This window comes from Sprattus sprattus (genome assembly GCF_963457725.1).
Source record: "Sprattus sprattus genome assembly, chromosome: 9".
Taxonomy (NCBI): domain Eukaryota; kingdom Metazoa; phylum Chordata; class Actinopteri; order Clupeiformes; family Clupeidae; genus Sprattus; species Sprattus sprattus.
Window position 1 is genome coordinate 12,117,202 of NC_137928.1, and position 27,500 is coordinate 12,144,701.

The 27,500-nt window shown below is 43.7% G+C and overlaps 2 protein-coding genes across 5 annotated transcripts in view; one reads left to right on the forward strand and one right to left on the reverse strand.

Annotated features, from left to right (window-relative positions):
* LOC308370603 (serine/threonine-protein kinase DCLK1-like) overlaps positions 1-11,410 on the forward strand; it is a gene marked incomplete at both ends in the record, with an annotated part of 47,812 nt that extends 36,402 nt beyond the window's left edge. The window contains 11 exons of one of the 4 annotated variants that reach the window (XM_080845282.1): positions 1,454-1,541; positions 1,937-2,106; positions 2,376-2,495; positions 3,126-3,272; positions 4,806-4,939; positions 5,241-5,318; positions 5,443-5,539; positions 6,096-6,176; positions 7,298-7,411; positions 9,578-9,651; positions 11,180-11,237. In XM_080845282.1, coding sequence (XP_080701408.1) covers positions 1,454-1,541; positions 1,937-2,106; positions 2,376-2,495; positions 3,126-3,272; positions 4,806-4,939; positions 5,241-5,318; positions 5,443-5,539; positions 6,096-6,176; positions 7,298-7,411; positions 9,578-9,651; positions 11,180-11,237 — 1,161 coding nt within the window. Of the gene's footprint in view, positions 1-1,453; positions 1,542-1,936; positions 2,107-2,375; positions 2,496-3,125; positions 3,273-4,805; positions 4,940-5,240; positions 5,319-5,442; positions 5,540-6,095; positions 6,177-7,297; positions 7,412-9,577; positions 9,652-11,179 lie in introns of all 4 variants that reach the window. The other 3 variants (XM_080845283.1, XM_080845280.1, XM_080845281.1) reach the window with 3 other exon arrangements.
* Positions 11,411-17,714: 6,304 nt separating this feature from the next.
* The window catches only part of LOC308369864 (neurobeachin-like), a gene marked incomplete at both ends in the record, with an annotated part of 289,067 nt that continues 279,281 nt past the window's right edge, over positions 17,715-27,500 (reverse strand). The window contains 5 exon segments of the mRNA XM_080844411.1: positions 17,715-17,805; positions 19,809-19,960; positions 21,065-21,258; positions 21,476-21,577; positions 26,769-26,939. Coding sequence (XP_080700537.1) covers positions 17,715-17,805; positions 19,809-19,960; positions 21,065-21,258; positions 21,476-21,577; positions 26,769-26,939 — 710 coding nt within the window.

A 27,500-nucleotide genomic window follows, 5' to 3' on the forward strand; every position in this document is an offset into this window, starting at 1 on the left:
CGTGCCCTCCAGCAGTGCCTCTTAACGGTCTGCAGCGCCTCTCCTCTCCAGCTCTCCAAACCCAGCGCTCCCTCTCGACAGGCTTTCTATCTGCCTTTTAAAAACGGCTTCACAGCTGGACGCCGATCCCTTTTAGTCATTCCCCTGCCACTAAAATGCAAATCTGTTTTCTTTGTGAGGGAGAGATGAGATGTCTTTATTGCATAAACGCAGAGGCTAAATGCTGCTTATCTCTCTGCCTCTTTATTCGTCGGTGTAGAAACATCATTTGTGTGTTAAATGGTATAATCTAAGGAAATTAGTTTCTTTTTTTATTAAATTTGTTAAAATGTTGTTGGTCATCCAGTTAAATACATGCATGCACATATAGTAAATGACTAAGGTGATTTATCTTATCCAACATCCTTTGATGAAATTATAGATTACTTTTTTGATATTTAATAACCAGTAGAGCACTTTTGAACAAACATACAAAATAATAATAGAAGATAATTGGGCTTGGTTATTTCCCTGTAGGGGGGATAAGGAGTTTGCATTCATTAGAAAAAGATTTACCCCAGTGAGCAGTTGTTTAGCCGGATCTGACTTAATGAACTCCCACAGGTCCCCTGAAGTCTGACACAAACTCATCATAACTGATATTACTTGAGGCAAAGATCCCCAAACTCATAACTATGAAACTAAAATAGCTACCATGGTGGTATTAGGCTAGTTCTTCAGAACAAAATGTCTTTATTTTAAACACATTCAAATTCATGCAACTAGCTTGAGAACATATCAAGTCTAAAGCTATAGAACCTAGAGACCTTTTTCACTTCAGAGTTAAATTCTATTTGAAATAGTTTGACTTGGTCTTTTCGTTGGCTTAGAATTATTAAGTGCACATACTGTGTATACAGTATATAAAGCAGGATTCTGGGAGTGGGAAGCAGTAGTGAGCCTGACCCAACCTGCTTGCCCTGTGCCGCTGACGGTATTATTATTAGAACCTCTGCCTAAAAGCTGTTGCCATGGAAACTGCAGTTTTTTTTTTTTTTTTTACAGTGCCTGTAAAAAGGTGTGGAGCTGTAAGTGATATGAAGAGCTCTAAGCATTCTCCACAGCATAGTTTGGGAAGGAAATAGACCAACATTAGACTTGGTTATTGGTTACGGATGTTGTCGTATAAACACAATCAAATTTTAATTTCTATTTCAGTGTACATGGATGTTTGTGTTAGTATGTTAGGTCAACCTCATAGAGTGTCTGGGAATCTATTCTGCAGGGTTTTGTTGTCAATCATTATCATTTCTGTATTTGTTTCTGTCCCTAACACATAATGGAGTTGAAAATATGGCTTTTGAAATGGTGCAATGAATCATCAGCTGTGTACTTCAGGGCCTCATCGTCTCTCTCTCTATCTCTCCCTCCCTGTTCTTCCCCTGTTCCCCCTCCTCTCCTTTTATTCCTGCAGGGCTCCCAGCTCAGCAGCTCATCTCTGTCTCTGGCCTCCACCAAGGTGTGCAGCTCCATGGATGAAGGGGATGGTCCAGGCAGTGAAGGTAGGACTAGACTTCGGATGAAGATCTGAGATTGACCAGCCTCGTTTGATAAATTGAGCAGAGTGTGTATTGAGGACGCAGAATGCATTTTCCTGATGGAGGGTGTTACTAGCAAGCTGCAGAGAGTCCACTCTTGGTTTAGTTTTACCCTCTGTAGTGCCTCTCACTGCACATTAACACACAAAGTCTTGATTGTCTCTATTACCATTAGAACCCAGAAAGCCATGATTCTGACGCCCAACTGTGGGGGCTGGATCATCCCTGAGACAATCTACAATATTGAAGATCACATTCTGATCAGACTAATGCCTGGTCCTTTCTCTCTCTCCCTCCTCCCCCCCCTCTCTCTCTTTCTCTCTGTCCCTCCCTCTCTCCTCCTTCTCTCTATCTCCCAGCTGAGCTTGTAGAGGAGTATCCTCATGTCCCTGCCACGATCGCCGAGAGATACAAAGTAGGCAAGACAATAGGGGACGGGAACTTTGCGGTGGTGCGCGAGTGTGTGGAGAGGTCCACGGGGCGAGAGTACGCCCTGAAGATTATCAACAAGGGAAAATGCAGAGGAAAGGTGAGAGACGTGTTGCATCAGATGAGGGTGGAAGTGGTTGGAGTTCAGACTGCACTGCAGGCAGAAGGCAATGAGGCATGGTTTATGAAATAAAGAAATCCAGCAAGAACAATGTGTATCGTGCCTCATCTAGTTTGTCCTCTCCGTCTCTTTCCCACCTCTCTCTCTCTCTCTCTCTCTCCTTCTCTCTCACTCTCTCTCTCTCTCCCTCTCTCTCTGCCTCTCTCTCTCTTCCTCTTCCTCTCTCTCCCTCTCTCTCCGTCTCTCAGGAACACATGATTCAGAATGAGGTGGCCATTCTGAGACGGGTGAAGCACCCCAACGTGGTTCTTCTCATTGAAGAGATGGACACCTACAGCGAGCTGTACCTCGTCATGGAGCTGGTCAAGGTAACACAAACATGCAGAGAACAGAAACTACACAGATTTCAACATGATTGGAGCTCAAGATAATTTAACACTTCACTACTTTAGCTTGTTTTTAAAGCTCTATTCTTAAAAAGGGAAGATATATGACCTGCAAAAGACCTCCTACTTAAGGCTTGATAAATGTAATATTAATATCATGGAGATTGTCCTCCCTCCTATTTCTCTTCAACAATTAGACCTCCAGATGATCCCTGTTCTGTGCTCCTCTATATTAAACCATTGCTTGGTTTTGTGAGAGAATTTTCATACATGTGGATAAGGCGGCAGAGGAAAAAAGGCCAAAAAGGGAACTCGTCAATGACAATTTAGAGAAGGACTGTGAAGTTTTTCTTTGAATAATTTAATCCCTTCCCACATCAGTTGACGAGACTTAAAAGGGAACCTTGACACTTCTCTCGTTTCTGGCCTTATTTCCAAAGTACCAGTTTCTTCAGTTTTGCTCACTGTGTTTGGTGCTCTTCCAACAGTATATATTTGGCTTTAAGAATATAGGATACCTTAAAACACATTTTCAAAATGTCCAAAAAATGTTGAAGTTACTGCTCTCTTTCTATATTCCTCTTTTTGTGTATGCGTGCATGTGTGTGTTAGGGCGGAGATCTGTTCGACGCCATCACATCCTCCAACAAGTACACAGAGAGAGATGCCAGTGGGATGCTGTTCAACCTGGTCAGTGCCATCAAATACCTGCACATCCTCAACATCGTCCACCGAGACATCAAGCCAGAGAACCTGCTGGTGAGTGTCAGCAGCAGCAGCAGCATCATGCAGCATACTGTATTCTTTATTTTTTCTCAAGATTTATTTTTTGGGCTTTTTGCCTTTAATTGGATAGGACAGTAATGAGGAGAGACAGGAAGCGAGCTGGAGAGAGATTTGGAGTGGGATCGGGAAATGACCGCGAGTCTGACTCGAACCCGGCCCATCCATGGTACAGGGCTGCTGCTTGTGTTTTAGCCCCCCCCCCCCCCCCCCCCCCCCAGCATACTGTATTTTTAATACCAGGACCCACTAAATAGAGCCTTTAATGAGGGGACAAGCAGCCCAGCAGACCGGTGTTGATATGAAAACTTAATGTGATCTTGATGAGCTTACATCCTGTAATCAACTTTGCCGAATAATTCAATAGGCTGTTACTGGATGAATGGTTGTGAAAATAAACAATCCGTTTGATAGTGTTTGTGAGGCTTTGTCTGAAGATGTGCAGATGTGGTGCACATTCAACAAGGTTTGTGGCCACTGACATTTTTTTAAGGTTTTTGATTAGATCCAATATTACAGCCACATAAATTTGGTCGAAATGTCCCATCTTCGGGATCTCCCAAGATACCGTGCAGACATGAAACATGGTGAAAAGAATCAGGGGACTGTCCCCAATCAGTGTGCCAAATTTCCAAACTTTTTAACCATACGGTTGTAGGGGCTGCCATAGACTCCAGTAGCAGAAGCAGAAGAAGAACAAAAAGCGAGGTATGAATAAAAAGAAAAGGTAGATGGGTGCCCACGCAGCAGTGCTACTTGGCCCCCGGTAAATGGATGAGTAGGCATCCCGTTCTCATTGTAACACTTCAATGGCCAAAAGAAGTGAGTGCAAGCAATATATAGATCACGAAAAAAGAACACAGGATGGAGAGAGGGAGGTTTCTAAACTCAGAAAAGCACTGGCCTCTGATGTATTGACAAGTTGAAGAATCAAAGCACTTCCATCACTTTTCTGTGGTGTAAATCCAGACTCGTCATTGCTGTTACCTTTCAAGTCCTTGTTTCATATGCAGAATGCTGATCTAATGCGAGTAGTCTGGGTTTGGTTTGCAGAGGTCAATGGCTCTTCAGATGGATGTATTGTATGTGTGGATAGGCTAGGCTGGGCTATGGTACTTGTCTCAACATGGTGTCTCAAAATAGGTATGGTCCTAGTGAGCTGACCTATCACAGTGTCAGAACAGTCAGTCACAACTGAGCCATGTGGGGACTTGTCTTTGCTAATTTTAGTCTACTCCAACCCCCCCCCCCACCTTCTCTTTCTCTCACTTTATCTCTCTCTCTCTCTACCTCTCTCTGTCCTTTTTTGCATCAGCAATGGCAAACGGGTGTGAGTTACTCACTACTCCTGCAACTTCAGATATAGCCTTTGTTCACACTGCGGATGTTATGCAACACACCCATAACTTCCCAAGGGCCTTTGACAATTCCTCACAAGGGTGTGTGTGTGTGTGTGTGTGTCTGCGTGTGTGTGTGTGTGTGTGTGTCTGCGTGTGTGTCTGTGTACAGGTATACGAGCACCAAGACGGTAGCAAGTCCCTGAAGCTGGGAGACTTTGGCCTGGCCACAATAGTGGACGGACCTCTCTACACTGTGTGTGGGACTCCCACATACGTAGCACCAGAGATCATAGCAGAGACTGGGTGAGTACGTGCTTTAACACATGCACACACACACACACACATGCGCACACACACAGGCAGGCACACACACACACACACACAGAAAAACAGAGAGTCTGTCTGCATCTTTCTCTTTTTGAGGGTCTTATGCAATGCCATTGCAGTTGAATGAATATATTCATGACATTCAAAGATAGAAAATGAGGCAACTTTAACCAAATAATATCAGTGCACTGGTAGAGATCACACAGACATGCAGATGACTCTCCTCTTCTGTTCTCTTCTCTTCTCTTCTCTTCTGTTCTCTTCTCTTCTCTGACAGCTATGGTCTGAAGGTAGACATCTGGGCGGCCGGTGTCATCACGTACATCCTCTTGTGTGGATTCCCTCCCTTTCGCGGGTATGTTATGTCAACGTATATACTCACACAACCTTTTGTCAACAACAGTCAAGCACATTGTCTCCCAGAAAGTTTCTGAAAATGGCAACATAAACTCGACCAATGTTCTTCTTCTTGTCCACAGAAGCACGGATGACCAGGAAGCTCTCTTTGACCAGATTCTGAGTGGCCAGCTCGACTTCCCCCTACCCTACTGGGACAACGTCTCAGACACAGCTAAGGTCAGTTCATCTCATATTTATGAATAGTTTTATTCTGGATATGGTCTTGTGTTCATCTCTTGTGCTAATGATTTTTAATAGTGCTGGGCACTGAATTAAAACTGAGTACACTGGTCTGTTTCTCCTCTCAGGAGTTGACTAAATTAACACTGAGTACACTGGTCCGTTTCTCCTCTCAGGAGTTGACTAAATTAACACTGAGTACACTGGTCCGTTTCTCCTCTCAGGAGTTGACTGAATTAACACTGAGTACACTGGTCCGTTTCTCCTCTCAGGAGTTGACTGAATTAACACTGAGTACACTGGTCTGTTTCTCCTCTCAGGCACTGACTTAACACTGAGTACACTGGCCTGTTTCTCCTCTCAGGAGTTGACTGAATTAACACTGAGTACACTGGTCTGTTTCTCCTCTCAGGAGTTGACTGAATTAACACTGAGTACACTGGTCCGTTTCTCCTCTCAGGAGTTGACTGAATTAACACTGAGTACACTGGCCTGTTTCTCCTCTCAGGCACTGACTTAACACTGAGTACACTGGTCTGGTTCTTCTTTTCAGGAGTTGATTGCCTCCATGCTTCAAGTGGAAGTTGAGCAGCGCTACTCAGCTCTGCAAGTGCTGGACCACCCTTGGGTCAATGTAAGTCCACTGCATAGAGCAGTACCCATCTGTAAACACATGACTGAGTCCACTGCATAGAGTAGTACCCCTCTGTAAACACATGACTGAGTCCACTGCATAGAGTAGTACCCCTCTGTAAACACATGACTGAGTCCACTGCATAGAGTAGTACCCCTCTGTAAACGCATGACTGAGTCCACTGCATAGAGCAGCACCCCTCTGTAAACACATGACTGAGTCCACTGCATAGAGTAGTACCCCTCTGTAAACACATGACTGAGTCCACTGCATAGAGCATTACCCTCGCTTAACATACGTCCACTGCATAGAGTAGTACCCCTCTGTAAACATATGACTGAGTCCACTGCATAAATGCATTACCCCTTTGTAAACACGTGACTGAGTCCACTGCATACAGCTTTACCCTCACTAAACACATGACTGAGTCTTCTCTGAGCAGTACTCTCACACCCTTCTTACCCTACTCTGGACAACTCAAGGAAATACTCATTCTGATATTAAATCAGTTAGAAACAAAATAGCAGAATAAGCTCATAGCATATCTTGAATGTTATACAATAGTGTTTAATCTAGCAATACTGGAGATTACTGGAGAAAACACTGTTTTGATACCATGTTCCTTAGCTTTATAGTTTTGTAACAAAAAGGAGACATGTTTTGGGAGTCTAAAATAAGCTATCTCTCTGTGTCATCCACTAAGCGAGAGGCTGTGTGCCAGCAAGCATGAAGACCCGTTGCATAACATGGCTTTTCATATTTGTTATAGTGCTTGCAAGGCGAAGCACTTTACTGTTCATCTCAGGCTTATTATTATTTTTAATATGGTACTTAGAAAGTGAAGCGCTATACTGTTCTTCCTAGGCTCATTACCCATTGCATTACATGGCTTTTCATTTTTCCCTCTCTCTCTCTCTCTCTCTCTCTCTCTCTCTTTGCCTGGCATTCCATACTATATATCCTAATGCCTCGGAGACATTCATAAATAAAACACAGACATACAGTGTAGTAGGTCAATGTATTTAAATCTCTACGTTCTCCGGGGTCGTCTCAGGGTGTGTGTGGGATAGTGAGTGTACTCCATGACCTTTGACCCTGTGTGTTTCTTCTCTGTTCTTTAGGATGATGGCTTGGCCGAGAATGAGCACCAGTTATCCGTGGCCGGAAAGATCAAGAAGCACTTCAACACCGGCCCCAAGCCCGACAACATCACAGCAGGCGTGTCCGTTATAACAGTAAGGTTCTCTACATTCTAGTTCTAGCATACAAACCAAAAAAAAGTTCACAACATAACTGATTGTTTAAAAAAGAGCACATTTGTAGCTCATTAACAGAACAAATAACCAGCCTTGTCATCATGCATTACAGTTCAACACTGTTATCAAGTAGCGGGCCCTCATAAGAAGATTCGAATTGAAGATTTTAAATAGATATCCGATTAAACAACAAAACCCAAACAACCCTTCCCTTAACAGAGCAGTCAGTATTGCTGATGAACTGGTTGATTTGAACCATTTTGAAAGTCAGATGCCATATGAGCAATCTCCTCCTTTCAGTGTTCTTGCCAAAGTCCCTCCCCCTGTACTCACACTGTGGTGCTGCATTGGCTGAGGCTTGATTGACTGTCACATCATGCTGAGTCACATCGCAGCTCAGAGTCCTTTCTTAGCTCCAATGCCTTTCTTTGTGACAATACCTTGTATTTCCTGATGCCAATGCATGTATATTCCATGAACACCAAAACAAGTTGTTCTGAATATACATTGCTAGCTGTATCTAGACTGCACCCTGTTTTACTCAGACATCTGTGAGGATAACATAGTCCTCAGGGACTGTTAATTCAGCTCAAGATAGTTCAGTTACTCATTATGAAGCCACTTATTGCTTTGCAACTGGCAGAATTTGATTGAATCTGCATTCATATTCGTATTCATAAAATAATCCGAACATAATAATAACCTAGCCTTAAATCATTCTAGATTATTTTATAAACTGCAAAGGGAAATGGTGGCCTATTTCATGTTTGTTAAAAGCCTTTGAAGGTCCATTTATCTGTGTATCAAGCTTTCCTCTTTTACTTCAGTTCATTTCCATGCCATTACAAGCACAGAAAGGCAAATCAGAAATTCCTTTGCCAATCACATTTTAGCGGTGCTTGTTTGATAATATTAGCATATGACTCAACTGTACTAGCACCATTGTAGTCTTTTTTTCCCCAAACGGCCACAATCCAGGAACCCTAAATGCCATTGCTGCGCTGTCATATAACGTACCCCCCTCCCTCCACCAACCATGATCCTCCTCCTCCTCCTCCTCCTCCTCCTCCTGCTGACTGCTGTGGTCTACCTCTCTGCTCCTCTGCCTCCCTCTTCTCATGCTAACTCCTTCTGTCACACTTTTGGACCGACTGTCAGCACTGTTGTCAGGGACGACTATTGGCAGACCTCAGCACCTGTCACATTAGTAGAGTTTGGATGCTTTTTGAAATGAAATAGTAATGTTGAGTGCACTCTATTGCCTTACAACAGCAAGTATGGAAGAGCTTAGTGGAGGATGGATCCCATTAAGACGGTCCTTTAGAGAAAATGCTCTTGGGACTTTGCACATATAAATAACATTAAGAAGTCCACTTCTTACATAAGAACATGTACAAGATGCTCATGGTGGGGTTAGTTATATGTAGCGGCATACATTGTAACATTGTATTAAACTTTTGATTCATTAATTATAAAACTAATGTAGGCCTTCAAATGAAGTGGGATCAAGTTGGTCTACTCACATTGCTGTTACTGGAGCGCCCTCTTGTGTATTGCTGTTGTAACTGCAGAAGCGCTTTCTCTTGCTGCCCTGTAGATAAACTTAAACATTTTGTATAAAACAATATTTCAGATTTCAAATGTTGGACCACCTGAGTGAACCAGAAGATCTGAGTTCTTTTCATATTTGAACATTTCAACAATATGTGTACATTTTCTTTGGAACTTGGACATTATAAAACTGTTTTTATCGAAATTTGTCATGTTTAGTGATCATTTTACAGCAGAAATCAGCACTTTGAACAAAGACACACACAAACTCTTGAACTCATTGTGAGAACATTTCTCCAGGGAAATGCAGCTTTTCCTCTTTGGCTTTCTGATACCCATTTGCAGTATTAACAAGATGTGCCAGTATTGTATGCGTTAGCTTCATTAGCATATTAGCACTTGGAGGAATCTGTGACTCACTGCCCGTCTGATGCCATTTCTGGCCCTGGCAGTAACTGACCCTAGAACAGTTTGGTTCCAGAGTCTATTACTATGAACACTGAATACTCTTTGTTTGAGGCTAAACAAACAGCCATGTCTGTGATGGTTGACCCAACTGAGTGTGTTGCTACGTCCCGTTTCTTCTCTGCTTAGCCGGACGACGAGTTTACCATCAAGCGGTCAGGGTCTCTGGACTACTACCAGCACCCAGGGATGTATTGGATAAGGTATGCCACACGGTGTAGCCGCTAACCCTGCCAACCTACTTCCCTGCCCGTCCCCACTCCTCTCTGCAGTGTGTCCATGGCAACGTGCTGGCAGTCACCATTTCTACGGCATCACCAGAAGGCCAAAAAAAACGCATCGCTTCCGACTTTCTCCGTACTCCCCTTCTCTCTCTCTCTCTCTTTTTCTCTCTTCTGCTCTTGTTATGCTCACACTGTGGTGGCTAATTTTCCTTGAGCTGTGCTAGCTGTGAGTCACACCATCACTCTCACTCACGCTCTCACTCTTTCACACCAGCTTCCTCCATCTCACTTCGCTCAGTGGCTCCTAGCAGCGCTTGTCTGAGGAAGCAACTGGGCGGTGACATCAACCTTTGCTGTTGTTTTTTGCCAACGGGCGCATTGTGGTGCACTTTCAGATGTGTTGTGGCGTGAATTAATGTAATGTATGCCCCCTTGCTGAAAGGCAAAGAGGTATAAGTTACATGCAGTTGGAATGTGTTGGTTTTTGTATGGGTATACGTTGGAGTGGCTCTGCAGTATGTTTATATGTGTTTGTGTGTGTGTGTGTGTGTGTGTGTGTGTGTGTGAGAGAGAGAGGCTGTCATTTTGAAGGGGTATCACTCTAGAGCCATGTGTTTCGGGGGCTGAGTAGCTGAGTTTGGGTCTGTGTTGTGGTCGTTGTGATTGGACGCTGCCCCTTCTCTCACTTGTGCTTGCTTGGGAGGTCGCTGGGATGGGTAGCCGGGTTCACCCTCCCATTGTGCCGCCGTATGTTTGTGTGTGTGTCTGTGAGTGTGTGTGTGTGTGTGTGTGTGTGTGTCTGGCGTGTGTGTGTGTGTCTGTGTGTGTGTGTGTGTGTGTGTCTATTGGTGTAACTTGTGTCTATTTTGATGCTGTGCTCTCTTGTGAACAAAAAAAAGACACTTTGCCTTTTTTACCTTACCCACTGCTCTAGGATTTACACTGAATTAAACACACATTCTTCACCTCACTCCACCTGTGTGGTCTGTAGAACTTTACAGCACCAGCAGTCGTTATGCTATGCTATGCTAGTGTCAGTCTTTGGATTGGAGAATATGTCCTCAACAGCTGTGCTTGCCACTCCCCTCTTTGCAAGCTCCATCTACCATAACCAATCCCATTCAAGTCTGGTGTCAGACAGTCAATTGGCTTGTGTTTCGACCACTGAGGGGCTTGAGCGGAGGGGGCTGGCTCACAAAACTGACACTGAGGACACTGTACAGGGCTTTGTATCCCAAAAACATTGCAGAGCTCTGATTGTCATCAACTGACTAGATGAGGTTGTGACCATGGCAAAACACAGTTTCAGTCGCTGAGGGCATAATGCCGTGATGCTTTTGGAAAAGTGACCCAAATTAAGATGTTATTGATGTCTATGATTCCACTTCGTTCCATCCCCAGTGGTACAAACACACACACACACACACAAACACACACACACACACACACACTCAGTGGACAGAACGCGCTCTGTGTGCTCTAACCTGTCTCTCTGTGCCCCCGGCAGACCACCGCTCTTGATAAGGAGGGGCAGGTTTTCCGACGAAGACGCAACCAGGATGTGAAGGCCCCTGCCCTGCTGGCCCCCCAGCAGCCTCCGGCCCCCCAGAGCAGCCGCCTGTCCCCCGCCCGTGGCGCTCCCACTAGCCTCTCCCCCGCCGCCGACTTCACCTCCGAGTCCGAGGACTTCTCCCCCAGCTCCGCCGAGACCGTCCGCTCACCCACTTCACCATTTTAACACCACAACCCATGTGACCCATCCACAGGGCTGCCCTTCCCTTTCCCCAACCTACGACCCAAACCAACATCCACCCCCACCCCACCCTCACCCCACCCCCCCACCCCCTAGCCAACAGATATGGAATGATGGTGTGGGGGGAGAAGGAGGAGAAGGAGGAGAGGTAGAAGAATCAGTGTGTGGTTGAAATGACAATGGTGCGATCCCTAAACAGTACAGTGGCGCTCTACGTATACACCAGGGAGGCATACAGTAGCCTAGCATGGTGTCTGTATAGGTTTTAAATTCATTTTTCATCTAGAACACGAAGCACTAGTTATTCTGCAGAATAGGTCTGGTGTGGGTTGAGGTGTTACTGATGTGGTGCCTCCTCCGACAGGGTTAGAGCAGGATCTGGATCGCATTCGCACCATGCCATTTAAAGTCCATCTTTTTTATTAACATTACTTCTTCCAGCATATACATAGATGCAGACACACAGACAGACAGACAGACAGACTGACACACACACACACACACACACACACACACACACACACACACACACACACACACACACACACACACACACACACACACACAGACAGACACACACACACACACACACAGACACACACACACACACACACACACACACACACACACAGACACACACACAGACACACACACACACACACACACACACACACACACACACAATTTAAGCCTTATTTCTTGAGATTGAGTTATGTCCTGTTTCTTTGGACACTGAGGCCCTCTAGTGGTGATGTGAAAGACCTGCAGTAAATTTGCACGAGTCACTGAGACGAATCTATAAGTGTCTGCACAGGCCAGAATTTCTGTTTGGTGGTGTTGCAAGCTGTTACACTTACTGGTCAGTATCTTCCATAAAAGTGACAAAACCTCACATGCCCAGATGATGGGCTTTTTATGTAATATTTTGTATTGAAGTTCATACATTTGGAAAAATTGTATTAATGTTTATTTTAAAGTATTTGCCTCACCTTCAGTTTAAGCTATTTTTAAAGCAAAAGAAGAAAAAATAGTAGTTCAATGTCATTTTTATTTCACAAAATCATGGTCTAGTGGCCTCTGAGATGTTCTATACCAACACGTGACACCTGAAATGTACTGTATAATACTTTGGTGGAAATGTGGCAGTAGAACATAGGATTGAGCATCTACTGGTGTTTTTTTTAATATTATTTTTATTTTGGTGCTGACATATAACAAAGAAGTCAACAAAGTACTTTGTTCGAGAAAAGAGTAAATTACGCTGCTATGTCCAGATGTGGCAATTGCATTTGTAAATGTTTCTGACCGTCACATGACTATGGATGTCTTGGACATGCTCTGTTTAAGTGAGGTGTACTAGCTTCTCGTAGACCTTATTAGAACTTTGTTGGCCCTTTGATTTAGTCTCTTCTATCTGAAGGCAGTTAAGGAGCATGGTAAATGTAAGAGAATATAGGGTGACGTACGAATTAAGTGCAATTTCTTATGCCATGTGACAAACATGTCGAGATCTCACCTCACAGCACAAAACAGACATATAAACAGACAGATGTAACATTTCAATCATAACCCTTATGTAAGTGTCCATGGTTTGTGATTGTAAAAATGGAAAATAAGTCATATACTGTACCTTAGTTATAGTCACCTTGGCAAATATGATAAAACAAATATAAGACAGTCAAGCACAGTAATTACTCTTTGTTGATGAGAGACTATTATCAATCAAATTATTTATTTTAAGTTTTTCAAATCTCGAATATGATTTTAAAATCGGAAATGTCTCCAATATATTTGGGGACATGTAACATTTGAACATGAAGATTTCCATAGTTTTGCCAGAGTTTTCCATGACGAAGGCAGGGTGTGGTGGCCAGAACTGAATATATTTACTGTCAGTATGATGTATAAGTGCTACCAATGCACCATTCTATTCTGGTCTTGTGGAGTCAGGTTAAAGTTGATTAAGATTAAAAAAACTAATCTTGAGTAAAACCTAGACAAAAAAAAATCTAATGATGAAGTTCATTACTACACCGAAAGAGAAATACAGAAAAGGAGAATGAGATATCTACACACAGACCTATACCGTTGGCTAAGCCTACAACAAACAACTAAGAGTGACCATCACAATACAAAAGACATTAACAGTATTTTGAATGTAACTGGTCCATGTTAAACCTAGTTTGTCATTTTACTGCCTTTTTCTCTGAATTTGCTGCTCTCAGCCACTCTGAGCCACTACACGATCCCCACAGCTACAAATTACACACTCTATATCTATTCTACCATCAGACTACGGCACTGTCCAAACAAGCGTTTCAGAGATTCACTTTCATTTTTATAACAGAAATCTTTCTTTGACCTTCTGTTTCAATGTGAAATGGTCAGCTTCAACACATTCTTTTCTGTGGAGTGATCGGTGTCTGTTGAGTCTGTTCTAAACAAGTTCTGTTTGACCCATTTTGTTCAGGGGGATCTCAGTGCTGCGGGCCCTGTGTTGCCACGGTGACCTTGTACACCCTCTCCACTCGAAGCCTTTTCCATGTGCATGTGTGTAGGTGTGCTCTTGTAAGTGAATGACTAGTGCTCTGGTATGTTTGTGTTCTCTTGTAGGTCCACTTGACTGTATTAATGGTTTTGTTTGTTTGTTTGTTTGTTTTCCCCTCTGTACGATGTAATCCCAAAAATCAACCGGTTCAAATAAACGCAGCACAAACTGTTGACAATTCAGTTCAAACTAGCACGTCACAGTGACGTAAGGACTATTAGACATAACATGGATTGGATTTGGAAGACTTTAAATGAAGTGAATGACAAGCACAAGAAGAAGAAAGTATGTAGTGTAGTTTATTTGCTATATGGCATGCATTTGACCTTTTTCCTTTGTAAAGAGAAATGTTAAGATAATGTATGTAATTGTCTATACATAACATTCTGTTTAAAAACAACAAGAAAGAAAAGACATTGTCTGAAGATCGATCCTCGGATCAGTGTCTTAATGTAAGGGTGAGTGGTGTTGTATGAAAAAGAACTTCAGAATTTAATTCCCAAATGACTGCATTTTCATAGTCGTAGTATGGTCATGAGTCCACAGTATTCAGTCTCTTTGTGTTCCCATCTAGTAGCTTAAAGGCTCTCGAGAGTATGGATGAATAGTATGCCATCGCTTCTATGTACAGTAGCAGTCATCCGACGTTGGTGCACCCAACTGAAAACCAAACATTAATAAACACATTTCCTTCATCTGCCTATATGTCTGAGTGTGTGTGTGGTGTGCAGGTGTGTGTGTGTGTGTGTGTGTGTGGTGTGTGTGTGCGGTGTGTGTGTGCGTTTGTGCGTGGACAGGTGTGTCTGTTTTATTTGTACTATTAGAGAAAAATCAAATATACAGCTAGTAGTAAATGGAAACATTTCCAACCCTTTGTTTTATTGTAAAGAAACGTTCAGTTTTGATAGGGCATGTGAAAGAAGATTAAGATGGTAATCTGCAGTCTAAATTGAATTATAGAACACTGTTCTACACTCAGCATATCTAACACATAGCAATATCTAATTTATTTAAATACTCATTTATGATGTTTTAAAAATGTTTCTCGCTATGGCTGTGAAGTGTGTCATGAATAATTTGCTGTACCTTAGAAAAAGAAGCACATATTGAACAACAAATCAGTGGTTTCTGACCTTTTATTATAAAAAAACAACAGAAGGAAATAATTTCAACTTATTTTACAGTTACCAATTTAGATATATCAGCATTAAGTTATGTTGAACAGCTTGAAACAAATACAGTGTAAACCATGAGCTTCAAATGTGTGCCAAGTAAATAAAACAGCAGGTACATAAATATAAATAAAAACAAAATTCAAAGCAATATTACATAAAAAAACGAAAGAAAAATCATAGCATAAATATGGTTCATTGTTTAGCAAAACTCCCTCTTGTCGCGCAAGATTCCCCGCTATATTCAAAATATCTTGCATTATCAACATTATTATCAAATCTAAAATATGATGCCCAAGAAACAAACAAAAAAATCAAGTACATGGTACTATCCCTGTGCATCGGCAGATCCTCACATGCAAAACCAATGGCTAGTTTAGGGTAGTCTTTCTGCAGACACACATGGAATGTGAAACACAGAGAAGGCAAACTCAAACATTTGCATATTATTTAGTTTATCTTCAACTCAAACTGATGATGGCATGTTTTACATATGCGTCATAAAACATTGTCACAGTAACTAACTCTATCCAAAAATAGTTCAAAATAATTTTTGTTGGATTACTACTTTTTTTTTTGTGTATCGTGTTGTATTGAAATTGTTTACATGACAAAATGCCAGTTTCTTCAGATGAATCTTGTGTTGTTTTTATGTTACAAACAGATAGTAATATTGCTTATCGCCTCATGGTTTCCAAACGTAAAGAGCAGGGAGAGGTGTGTGACACTAAAATGAACATAAGACAGTAGAATGAGTGTCGTTGCCGTACTGACCACATACTGTTGTAATGCGCGGTATGTTCTTGAGTGAAATGCAGCTAAAGCGCTAGGTTTACTTTGAACCACCCCTCCCCCCCCTCACTTTCTCTCTCCCTCTCAAAATATGCTAACAATGAGTGGCATCTCTTCTCGTTTACCCAATTTATATCTCATTTGATTCTCCATGACCCTCGTCATCCCCACCCACTCCAAGAAACACAGACTGCTATGTAAATAAAATGAAAATAATTAATGTTAATATAACAAAACAAAAAACACCAATTTAAATACATAAAATCATATCGACTGATGTAAATTCTCCCCTTTTCTCTGCAAGAAAATGTTAAATGATTGACACCTGCTTTTGTGTTGAATTTAATGTGGGCTACCTTGTTTATGCGCTACTTCCTTTTCCGTGACAGTCTAGAACTAAATGACCAAAAGGGTGTGGTGTTTAACATAAGAAAGTGAGACACCTTCCTAAAGCAAAACCCTAATGAACTACCAAGTCATGGTAATCGTTTGCCAACTGTGTTTTGCCCTTAAGCGCAACATCCATACATTTGCATTTCATTTTCAGTGAAGTATAATTGTTGCATGTCTCACATTGCGTAATGCATATCGAAACAGACGTAGAAAGAAAAAATGCATACACCAAGACAACCCAAAAAGAAAAGCAGCACTGTGCAAAACTCAATTTCCTGCTGATCATGTTTTTTGCAAAACATCATAGACTCGGGGGGAAATGAAATACTCTCACAAATGATCGGTCACTTTGAAATTGGATTAAAGGAAGTGGCCTAGAAAAAACATCTACATACTCGTTACACGTGAGTTTCTCGTTCGGCGGATGGACGCCATCAAGAGGATGGGCACCTTCACACCGGCAGACGTTCAGACAGACAAGAGACTCTGTGTGCTGAAACGTGAACTCAGACATTGAGCCTAGTGGGGGATGGCAAATGGCAGGTCAGCACAGACGCAATGATTAAACGTTTACACACTAAAACTAACAGTATCGGAGCATTTGCACAATAAGCTTCCCCCCGTATTCACAGGGGGGGAAGGAACAGATTAATCCTCTCAGTCCCAGTATATAATGCTTACAGTATTTATATTTCAAATCAAAACAGGAGAGAAATCAAACGTGTCCTGGAGCAGTGATGGCAATTTGTGCATCTGGCATACAAATGTGTACTGTATAAATGTTGGCTATAGATATTTTGTCTGCTGTTTACAGTATTATTATTTCACAGTCTGGAACATAGTATGGACTTCAGGTAGAATGAAAAAAAAATGGTTTACTCTTTTTTTTTTTTTGTCATATTCTCTTCAAACTGCATAAAATTGAACTTATATAATACTTAAGAATTTGAATTCCCAACCATTTGCGTTGGATGTCTTTTACATTTTTTATTGTTCCACCATGTCCTTCTATATCTCCTTCTAAGAAGACTTTGGGTTTTTATGCTCCTCTGCTGATTTCAAAACAGCTCAGCTGCCATCTTAGGGGAGTTGATGTAGACACACTGGGGTCCAACGTCTCACTGATGGCAATGTTGGGCATCTCTCACCAAAGGAGCCGAAAGGTCCACGTCCTCTCCTGTCATCTTTCACATTTCTATTTCCTTCCTTTTCCTCTCTGTTCACTCTCAATCTCTCTCTCCATTTCCATTCTCTGCTGTACTTGAGTTGAGCTCCGGGACTCATGTTCCCACACCCTGCACCCTGGCTGCAGCAGCTGCCTCCCCTGTTCCCTGGTCTAGGCCTCCTCCCCTTCCTGGGCCTCCTCCCTCTCCTGTTCCAGCTCTCAGTAGCGGTTCTGGTGCTCGTAGTGCCAGCGGTTGAAGTCGATGTTGAACGCCACAATACTACCAGATGCCATGCCAGTGATTAGAGTCCTGTGATGGGGGGGGGGGGGGGGGAGACAAAAAGATCAAAGTAAGGAGAAAGCATGACTCAAGTTTATGATTGTGTGTGTGTGTGTGTGTGTGTGTGTGTGTGTGTGTGTGTGTGTGTGTGTGTGTGTGTGTGTGTGTGTGTGTGTGTGTGAGCTCACACGTCTTACACGTACATTGCCATGTGACCCTGCCTTTAGCACTTTCTAGGGGAATTCTGCAGGAATAACAGAGCCTCCTGTTACTCCCCCCCCCCCGATAAAGAATTAAGCTCCGCTCAGGGGGTGTGCAGTAAAAGTGACTGTAAATTACGGGGTCCCTCTGGTGCCTGGAGGGCTCCGCTGAAACACAAGGGGCCCCTCCAGCAGCAGTGGGGTCTCTGTCCCTGTGCCTGTGGCACTCAGGGGGCAGCAGACCCACACCAGCCAGGGTCACGCTGAGGGAACACAGCCTCAGGACAGGCAGTGAAGAGGGCGCCTGGGCCATACCACCACACCGCTGTAAACTAACTCACTAATGCATTCCTACACTGCACACTGGGTCATAGCACCACATCGCTGTAAACTAACTAACTAATGCATTCCTACACTGGGCCATACCACCACACCGCTGTAAACTAACTAACTAATGCATTTCCACACTGGGCCATACCACCACACCGCTGTAAACTAACTAACTAATGCATTTCCACACTGGGCCATACCACCACACCGCTGTAAACTAACTAACTAATGCATTCCTACACTGCACACTGGGTGTAGCGGTGGGAGATAAGAAAGGTTAAGTACATGCATCACTATACGGTCCTATAGGACTATGCTTGGTGGTGACTTTCTAATTCTCCTTTTCATTTCACCAAAGGATGTTACAGATGAGATGAAATGAACGTAAACTTGAAATAGCATAAATTCCTGAACTGCAAGGAATGCAAATATGGGTTGCAGGTCAGAAACAGTGTATGTTCTGGGGACTCAGAATAACTCTTGGAAGCAATGGAAAACTGTGTTGCATTTTTACTTTGATAATAAAGGATTTTATGTGTGCTTAGATTGATCTAGTGTGACTGCAGTAAATTAAACACATCTGCTGGATTGGTGCATTATCAGGGTCAATCCACTCCAGAGGACAGCTCCAGCAATGTGTGTGTGTGTGTGTGTGTGTGTGTGTGTGTGTGTGTGTGTGTGTGTGTGTGTGATTGTGTGTGTGTGTGTGTGTGTGTGTGTGATTGTGTGTGTGTGTGTGTGTGATTGTGTGTGTGTGTGTGTGTGTGTGTGTGTGTGATTGTGTGTGTGTGTGTGTGTGTGTGTGTGTGTGATTGTGTGTGTGTGTGTGTGTGTGTGTGTGTGTGTGTGTGTGTGTGTGTGTGTGTGATTGTGTGTGTGTGTGTGTGTGTGTGTAACCGATTTAGTAACCAATTTAGCGTCAATGTTAAGCTGTCCAGTACAGTATAGAGATTAGATGAAATGTCTCTGCCAGACATTGAAAACAAAGATGAAGGGTCCATTTCAAAGAATGAAGTAGCAGAACGCCTTCCGCAAAACAATTTCCATGCAGGGCATACCTTTTTAATTACCAACACCTAAATGAGGCGTGGGTCTGCCCTCGAAGGCCCATCTGTGTGCTAGTAATCTAAATAGCATCCGCAATTCCCTTCTTTATTTCTGAGTAGGAACCCGTGGTGTGCATCTATCAAATTAGGGCCTATTGTCTCTATGGTAACCAGTTTCTATTTAAGGCAAACAAAGGGGGGCGGGAATGGATGCTCTTTCTCTGCCTCCCCTCGCTCCTAAATGCACAGTGACAACCATGAAATGAATAAGGCCTCATCTCCAGCCGTTTCATCTCCAGCCTGAGCCCCCATCCCCACCACCATATCTCACACTCAACAAAACGACACACTTCCCGAAAAAAGACCGCCGCGTGTCCCAGCCCATTTGTCATATTTCGTCGGGCTGGCGTTAGAGCGGGGAGCTATTTGTTGTGCGGCAGTGATGGTGGCGGCTCACCTCTGGTCGTGCGACAGGTCCATGGCGCGGACGCCGGCGTCGCAGCCGGGGTAGATGTAGAGCTGTTTGAAGTCGCAGGCCTGCCACACCTCCACCACGCCGTTGTCCCCACCCGTCACCAGGTTCTGTCCGTCACTGCTCAGGAGGATGGCCTAGAGGAAAACGTTTAGGGTTACTACGGTTATATAGCCCACCAAGACTCGAGCTAACAGTAGGGCCCTAACAGACTGTTATTGAAACCCTGACACATAGGCTACTGCAGCTTTTCACTAGTTTTTTCGTATCTGAGTAGATTAGTTCTCAAAATGTTGACATATGGATGTGAAACATTTTGAAAATGCAAATGAAAAAACGATATATATTTTTTTTTAAATCCTGTTGTCGTTGGGATGGCCCCTAAGGCCAGGAGAATTATGCATGTGAGCTACAAAACAGCGACATTGTCCTGAAGGGGAACTTCTGCATGTGAGCTACAAAACAGCGACATTGTCCTGAAGGGGAACTTCTGGATGGGTGCTTATAAGGACAGACTACAGCTTCTAAATATAAATGTGTCGACCACAAAACAAATGATACAAAATAACAGTCTTTTGTTGACCTCAGACCTATCACCATCATCGGATAGGATCCATAAAAAACACTTCTTCTATGGTCCTTTAAGGGAATAAGCTGAGAAGCCTTTAACGACCACATTCAAATCTTTTCCTTGGTTATGGACGTTTCTATTTACAACATTCCATTTTCGTTATCTCCAGAATGTTAAGAGGAGTCTTTTTTGTGTTGATATAAATGGGAGAAATATGTTGAATATGAACAAAGTCACTGTTTGTAAACTTAAAGTAAATTTCCTCCTGGCAGCTATAATGGATTTTCATTCTTCTGAACTCATGAATGCATGACTGTCTGATAGTTTCTGACATGCCTTGTGACCCCATCTGCTCTTGCATTTCAGCGTGTATTTTTGCAAAATGTGGATGACTTCTTCCATTTAAGGCATCAAAACAAAACAGGAAAAGATCAAAAGCTACACCGGGGCCTAATGTTCTACCCGATCTCACAGGGGTTTCAAGGACAGAAAGGGGGTTGCGAAAACCACATATCAAGACTCAAACTCCACTATCCCACACTGCCCACTTCATTCCAAACATTACTGTGCTTCAACTGTGACAGAATTATAAACTATTCTGTGTGAGAGATGTGAGATTAAGTGAAATAAAAGCAGTGTACGATAAGTGTGTGTGTGGGGGGAGGCTCACCCGTGTGGAGTCGGTAAGCTCCATCTGGGCCAGCAGCTTGCCGTTGATGCTGAAGTTGCAGAAGCGGCCCCTGTCGTAGTAGATGATGCAGTGGCCCTCGCTGGAGACGGAGATGAGGCGCGGCAGGGCGCACATATCGCCTTCCAGGGCCCGCAGCAGGTCCCCGGTGATGGTGTGCACCAGACACGGACCCTCTTCAGGACGACACACACACACACACACACACACACACACACACACACACACACACACACACACACACACACACACACACACACACACACACACACACACACATAAGCAAAAACACATAAGGGGGGGTAAAACTGGTTCTTCGGGGCTTGGACAGGATGTGAGGGTTACACACACATAATATGTTTATATGTTTATTTTCTGGGTTGTTTCACTCACCCCTGGCTCCACTGATGACGAGGCCCAGTTCGGCGCACACAGACACACACACCACCTCGTGGTCGTGACCCGTCAGGACTGCACGGGGAGCCGGGTAGTCACCTGCACTCACACACAGACACACACACAGCGGAGAAATGAGACTTCAAACACGAGGAACTGATCATTGCCAGGTGGCCAGTGTGTGCCAGATCAGAGCAGCAACACTTTTTTTAGATCCAGCCTCGACTTGAGAGGAGTCATCATGATAAAACACTGTGAAAAGAATAAAAAACCTTCCTCATCTCACCCTCCTTCCTCTGTAGAAAATGCTTAAACCCTTGCTGAAGGGGCACTAAGAGCTCATACCACAGAGCTCCTTTCATCAATAGAAATGGAGGAGAATGCCAAATGCTTCACACTTCCTCTCAGACAACTTCAAAAAAATAAACATGGCTTGCATGTTGCACACTTGGGAGCTAGCTCACTTGTGACACAATCCATCTTTATTTAGCACTTAAGTTTATCTCCTCCTAATAATTTATAACCTGTTGTGTTTGAAATGAGTCTTCGTTGTCCCGTTGTCCACAGGAGAAACAAAAGACCAAGAAGTCAGAGTGATTGTTGTAACGTGTTAGTGTTTGTTAGAACATGTTAGTGTTTGTTAGCAGCGGGGTGCGTGTTGTGTGGTGCTGCGTCTTGTCTGCTGGTGTGTGGTGTGTGTGTGTTGACTGTGGTGCTGCGTCTTGTCTGCTGGTGTGTGTGTGTGTGTGTGTGTGTGCTGACTGTCAGACCCAGTGGAGTTGAGCACTAAAGCTGGCCTCACGGGAGCCTGTGCCTGACACACGCCTGCTGCCTCCACCCGCCCCTTTAATTGTCATGGAAATAAAGAGTGTGTCACTGCGTGTCAGCTGGATGTACTATGTGTGTTTGTGTGCTTGTGTGTTTGCGTGTGTGTGTGAGAGTGTGTGTGTGAGTGTGTGTGTGAGTGTGTGTGTGTGTGTGTGTGTGAGTGTGTTGTGCATGTTTTCATGTCGATATGTATGTCTACATACATCTGTGTGCACACTTTATGCATTTATGCATTTGGGTGAGTTTCATGTATGTTTGGTGTGTGTGTGTGTGTGTGTGTGTCATATGAGGCCACAGGCGACTAGGCTTCTCCTTCTCTGTCACATGATTGATGAGGAGAAGGGGAGAGGTTAGTGGGCTATTTCCAAAAGCACCTGACCACACCCACACCAGCTGATGGGCGTGGCAGTCTGACACACAGACTGGCACACACACACACACACACACACACACAGTTCCATCATGCTATGCGACAGCTCTGCTCTGAGATGAGCCCCTTCACACTTTGTATCACTGAAAACGAATTTATATACCCAGCAAGGGGAAACAACCTCAGACGTAAATATATATCAGGCTGAGAATTCACACCGTCTCTGATTTATAGCAGGCTCAGATTTTCCATTCCTCGTGAAGCTGAATATTCCCAAACTTTTCATCAAACTTAAATGATTTATAAGAAGTGCCATTACAGACCCAGAGGCCCCTGATGAGACAGTTTAAAGCACTCTGTAGTACTGATGAGCTGCTAATGTTCCAGAGCTCACAGTAATAGAACAGACAGTTTAAAGCACTGGGTACCTCTGACGCTGATGTTCCAGAGCTCACAGCAATAGAACCGACAGTTTTAAAGCCAGGACTCATATGAAGGAGAGCTTAGCTACAGCCGAAAAACATGGTGGCAGTTTTCACTGGTGCATTCAAAATGTAACCAAGTTATCTGAAATCGATGAAAAAAAGTTGGCAAGTAAAGTACTTATCTTAGCAAACGACCTCTGCAGATTCACGGGCGAGTGAACGCATAAGTCAATGAAGTTTAACGCTCTCGTCCAAGTGGAACTGCACAACAAAGCAGAGGCCCTCTGGTGTAATTAACTTGATTAGTGGAGTAAGGTGCAGCGCTGTCATTAGTTATGGGGATCAATGGGGGGCCTTCCATGCTGGAGTAAACACGGCCCTCTGGAGGAAACTACCGCAGACGCAAACACTCTTTTCACCACGGGCCCTCCACTTCAGGTTCAGACGCACTTACAGTACACAGTTACTCGAACAAGGCCTGCTCTTTTCATGCAAGGAGAGAGGGAAGTGTGCAGTAGTGGATTTCCATCTACTAATATTTGGACTAAAACTAGTCTACTCTTCTCCACAGAGGGCTGTGAGATGTGCCATTCCACCATTTTATTTACAGCTATAACATGAGAGATATATGAGCTTACATGAGCTGTCCATAGTACGTGCGTCTGATATGGATCATGTCACTATGAGGTGTGTTAGACACTCCATCCATCTGACACAGCTTTGAGAACCTGTTGTGTGCAGTGACGATCAATACAGAATCTGCCACCGTAGCCTAAGAGTGCGCGAGTGCTGACTCTCGAATAAATGTCTGTCTCTTCCAGCTCCAAAGCTCCCTACGCCGGGGAACCGGGGTAGCGATCGATGGAGGGGGTCCAGGGGCCAGCGCTGCCTATCAGCCCCGCGTAGAGCAGCAGGGATGGGGGACGGGACATGTGTCAGGCCCTGGCTCTCTGGGGACCGGGAACAGAGGGGGTCCACAGAGAGAGGCTCCCTACAGCTCACCTGCCCTCACCTCACCTCGGCCTCACAAAAGAATTCAATCAGGCCGCCACTGTGGGCCCTCTCCAATACTGGTACGCTGAAGGGGGGGGGGGGGTCCCAGGGGCCAGGACGGAGTGTGCAGCCACAATTACTTGAAAAACAGCCCCACACACACACACACACACACACACACACACACACACAATACAGATCTGAAAAGCAAAGGGTCTGATTGAGCTGAAAGTCATTTTAATTATCAGCCGTTTAAAATAGATGCTGCAGAGCTGGCCCCCTTTTCTTCCCCGCAAGCCCGCAAAATCAATTTCTGCCACCGCCACTGCCCGGAGGGAACCAAACACTATCCAGGACAGGACAGGGTGGAGAGAGAGAGAGGGAGAGAGGGAGAGAGAGAGAGAGTGAGAGTGAGAGCTCTCTGAATATTCACACCACGTCCCCATCCCTCCCCTCGGAGCGGTGCCTTTGTCAGGAGTATAACACGCATGAAATTACCCCCGCATGCTCCCCAGGCTCTCAGGGGGGGCCAGGGGGTAGTGCAATTACCTCACGGGGGTGGAAACGGAATGATACCGCGTCGTTACAGCCATGACCGCGCCACTTGACACCTTCACGGGTCGAGAAGACAGAGACTAAATCCTGTGTTTCACGATGGAATGTTTAAGACGACAAATTCAGATTAAATTCAGTTGTGTCCGGGACTTTAAATTCAGATTAAATTCAGTTGTGTCAATGTCGGCTGTATGTACTTTTCTTCTGAACTTTGTTGTATGTACTTTTCTGACTGTGTGCTTTCTGCTCCCAGTGCCCAGGATCCTCATATCAAGTTCAAAATACAATATATTTGGATCATAGGCTCAACATCACCAAAACATTTCACAACAATATATCTATTTTTTTTAAATGTTTTCTTCTCTTTGAAACACAAAAGACAGAGAAATGCCCCCAGGACCCCTAAAAAACACTTTTCTTGCTATAGCACTAAATAACCACTAGAGTGCACTCTAGTGATCGCTTCTGTGTTTTGCTTCCCAATCGGTCCGCCGTACTGCTTCCAGCAATTTGCCTGGCAGTCTGTCTTTGGGCCTCCAGATACATTACAGTACATGTAATTGTGTTTACAGTCATTACGCACAAGGCCAAACCAAACAAATAGGACACCCAACTTCCATTCCCGATCCTACGCATCTGTCCATATGATTAAATGACAAACACTGTTTTTACAGCTCACAAACAGTACAAGAAAAATCTATGAAGCCTGTAGGAGAGACGGCCCCAAGAACCTCATCTAGCACAGCTGCTTGCGAGGGTGTATCTGCGTCATATAATTCGATCATTACTAGAAAACATTCAGGAAGAGATTTTTCCAGGATCTGCACTCTGCCTGTGCTAACGGCTGCTTCTTGGTCTGGTGGAAAGTGCACGGCAAGCACTATTGGTGCTAATATCTTGGGAAATGTGCTTTCCTCTCTTGGATACTTGAGTGGATCCGCGTGCTGCTAATTGGAGGCAACCATGCTGAAATTCTTAATTAACTGTCTGAGCCGCTTGAAAGTTAATTATAAAACACTCACACCTAAACCACAGTTCCTGACACATGGAAACACAGGATTTCACACACACACATACACACACTCACACACACTTGGACACACACACACACCGACACACACGCACACACACAACGATATACTCATTGTTAATTTGTTGTTTGCAGTTTGGAAGTCCAATAATTGGGGCACTGAAATTAGAGACATGAAAAGTAGAGACTAGACAAAGTATCACACGTTACAAATCCAGCCCTCATTAACAGTGAACAAAGAGAATACTCTGAACTGTAAAAAAAAAAATACCTCCAAACTGATCGAAATTAAGCAATGAATGAAATCAGCTTGATAATGAACAGACCCTCTTCATAGACTGATTCCCCATGACAACCACACTTTGTTTGTGTACTTCTTTGACTCTGTAATAGACCTAGGCCTGATCAATGGATCCCGTGTCTCTGATGTGATCTGTGCATGTGTTTTATAATATAATTTTCTATTATACAGAGGACATTCACAAAGGAGGCACCTCTTACAATGCCTCTGTACGGAAAACACAATTGTTTAGTTGCCATCGATATGAACCACACAATGATGAAAATGATCTATGTAGATTTAAGCGGGTGTATTGTGTTTTCCTTAATGGGGCTCTCTGTCAGACCTAGATGAAATTGGAGGAAAATGCTCTCAGAGATAGAATTGCCTTACAGAACAAAAATAACTCTTCAAATGTTACCGTTTTTTTAATACCTAGGACCAAAAGGGAAAATAAAACATAGAAAATAAAAACAAAAATACCATCTGTGGCATTTAACGGAGAAAGAAACCAGACGATTTGATCACATCGCACATAGGCTTAAGTTAGAGCTAATAAAAACAAGAGATACCTGTATTATGATTATTATGCTATGATCAATATTAGTCACTGGAATGCATGGCATTTGTGTCAGTTGTAGCTTATGCACAGCTAATTCACTGGAGTTTGTGTTTCCTGTAACAAAGCTAGTTTGTACTGACTGAACCTTGTCCCTCCCGTTTCTCTGAGCTCATGTCTGATATTTCTCTTCCTCTTTCTCTTCCTCTTTCTCTCTCCCCAGGTTGTCATGACGGCGCAGCTGACTCACTGTTGTTGGGGTTGTCTCCGATGATGTGGTGGCGGCCGCTCCAGTACCACAGCAGCAGCGTGGCGTCTCTGGAGCCCGACACGATGTAGCAGTCGCCCCCGATGTAGGACTCGGAGCGGGCCAGACACGTCACCACGTCCCAGTGCCCAAACACGATCTGGGTGAGTTTACCTGGGGGGGAGGTACACATACAGGTGAGGGAGTGAACGCAACACACACACAAATAGAACTGGAGGCCAGTTTTAGTTTGTAGGTTCTGATACGAAGATCTTCATTTCCTACAAAGAGAGACCATTTTTAACACTGTTTAAAAATAAAGTATAACAGACAAAGTAGTTTGAACTAAATTTAAAGTCTAAATGCTGATTTGCTGAAAGATTCATAAGACGATGTTATTAGCAGTCTGTTAAAGATCTGCAGGAGGAAAGAGATCTGAGAGATCTGCAGGAGGAAAATATAGTAAAATCCTCAACGGATCAGTTGGGTCACAAAGTACAAATAACAGCTCAACAATTACATCTTAAATAGCTTTCAGACATCCAACAATTACAAGCGAGCTGTGAAAGCATGTCATTCTCTGAGCAATTCCAAATGACTGATGGGCTCTCTGAAGGAAGCCTTTGAAAGCAAAATGGCTTCCACCTGCAGACGATCTTCGCCACTCAGTGCGCCATCAAAACAGCCAGCCAGCTCAGGTGGCACTGATGGAGATGACTCCACCACGGCCTATTT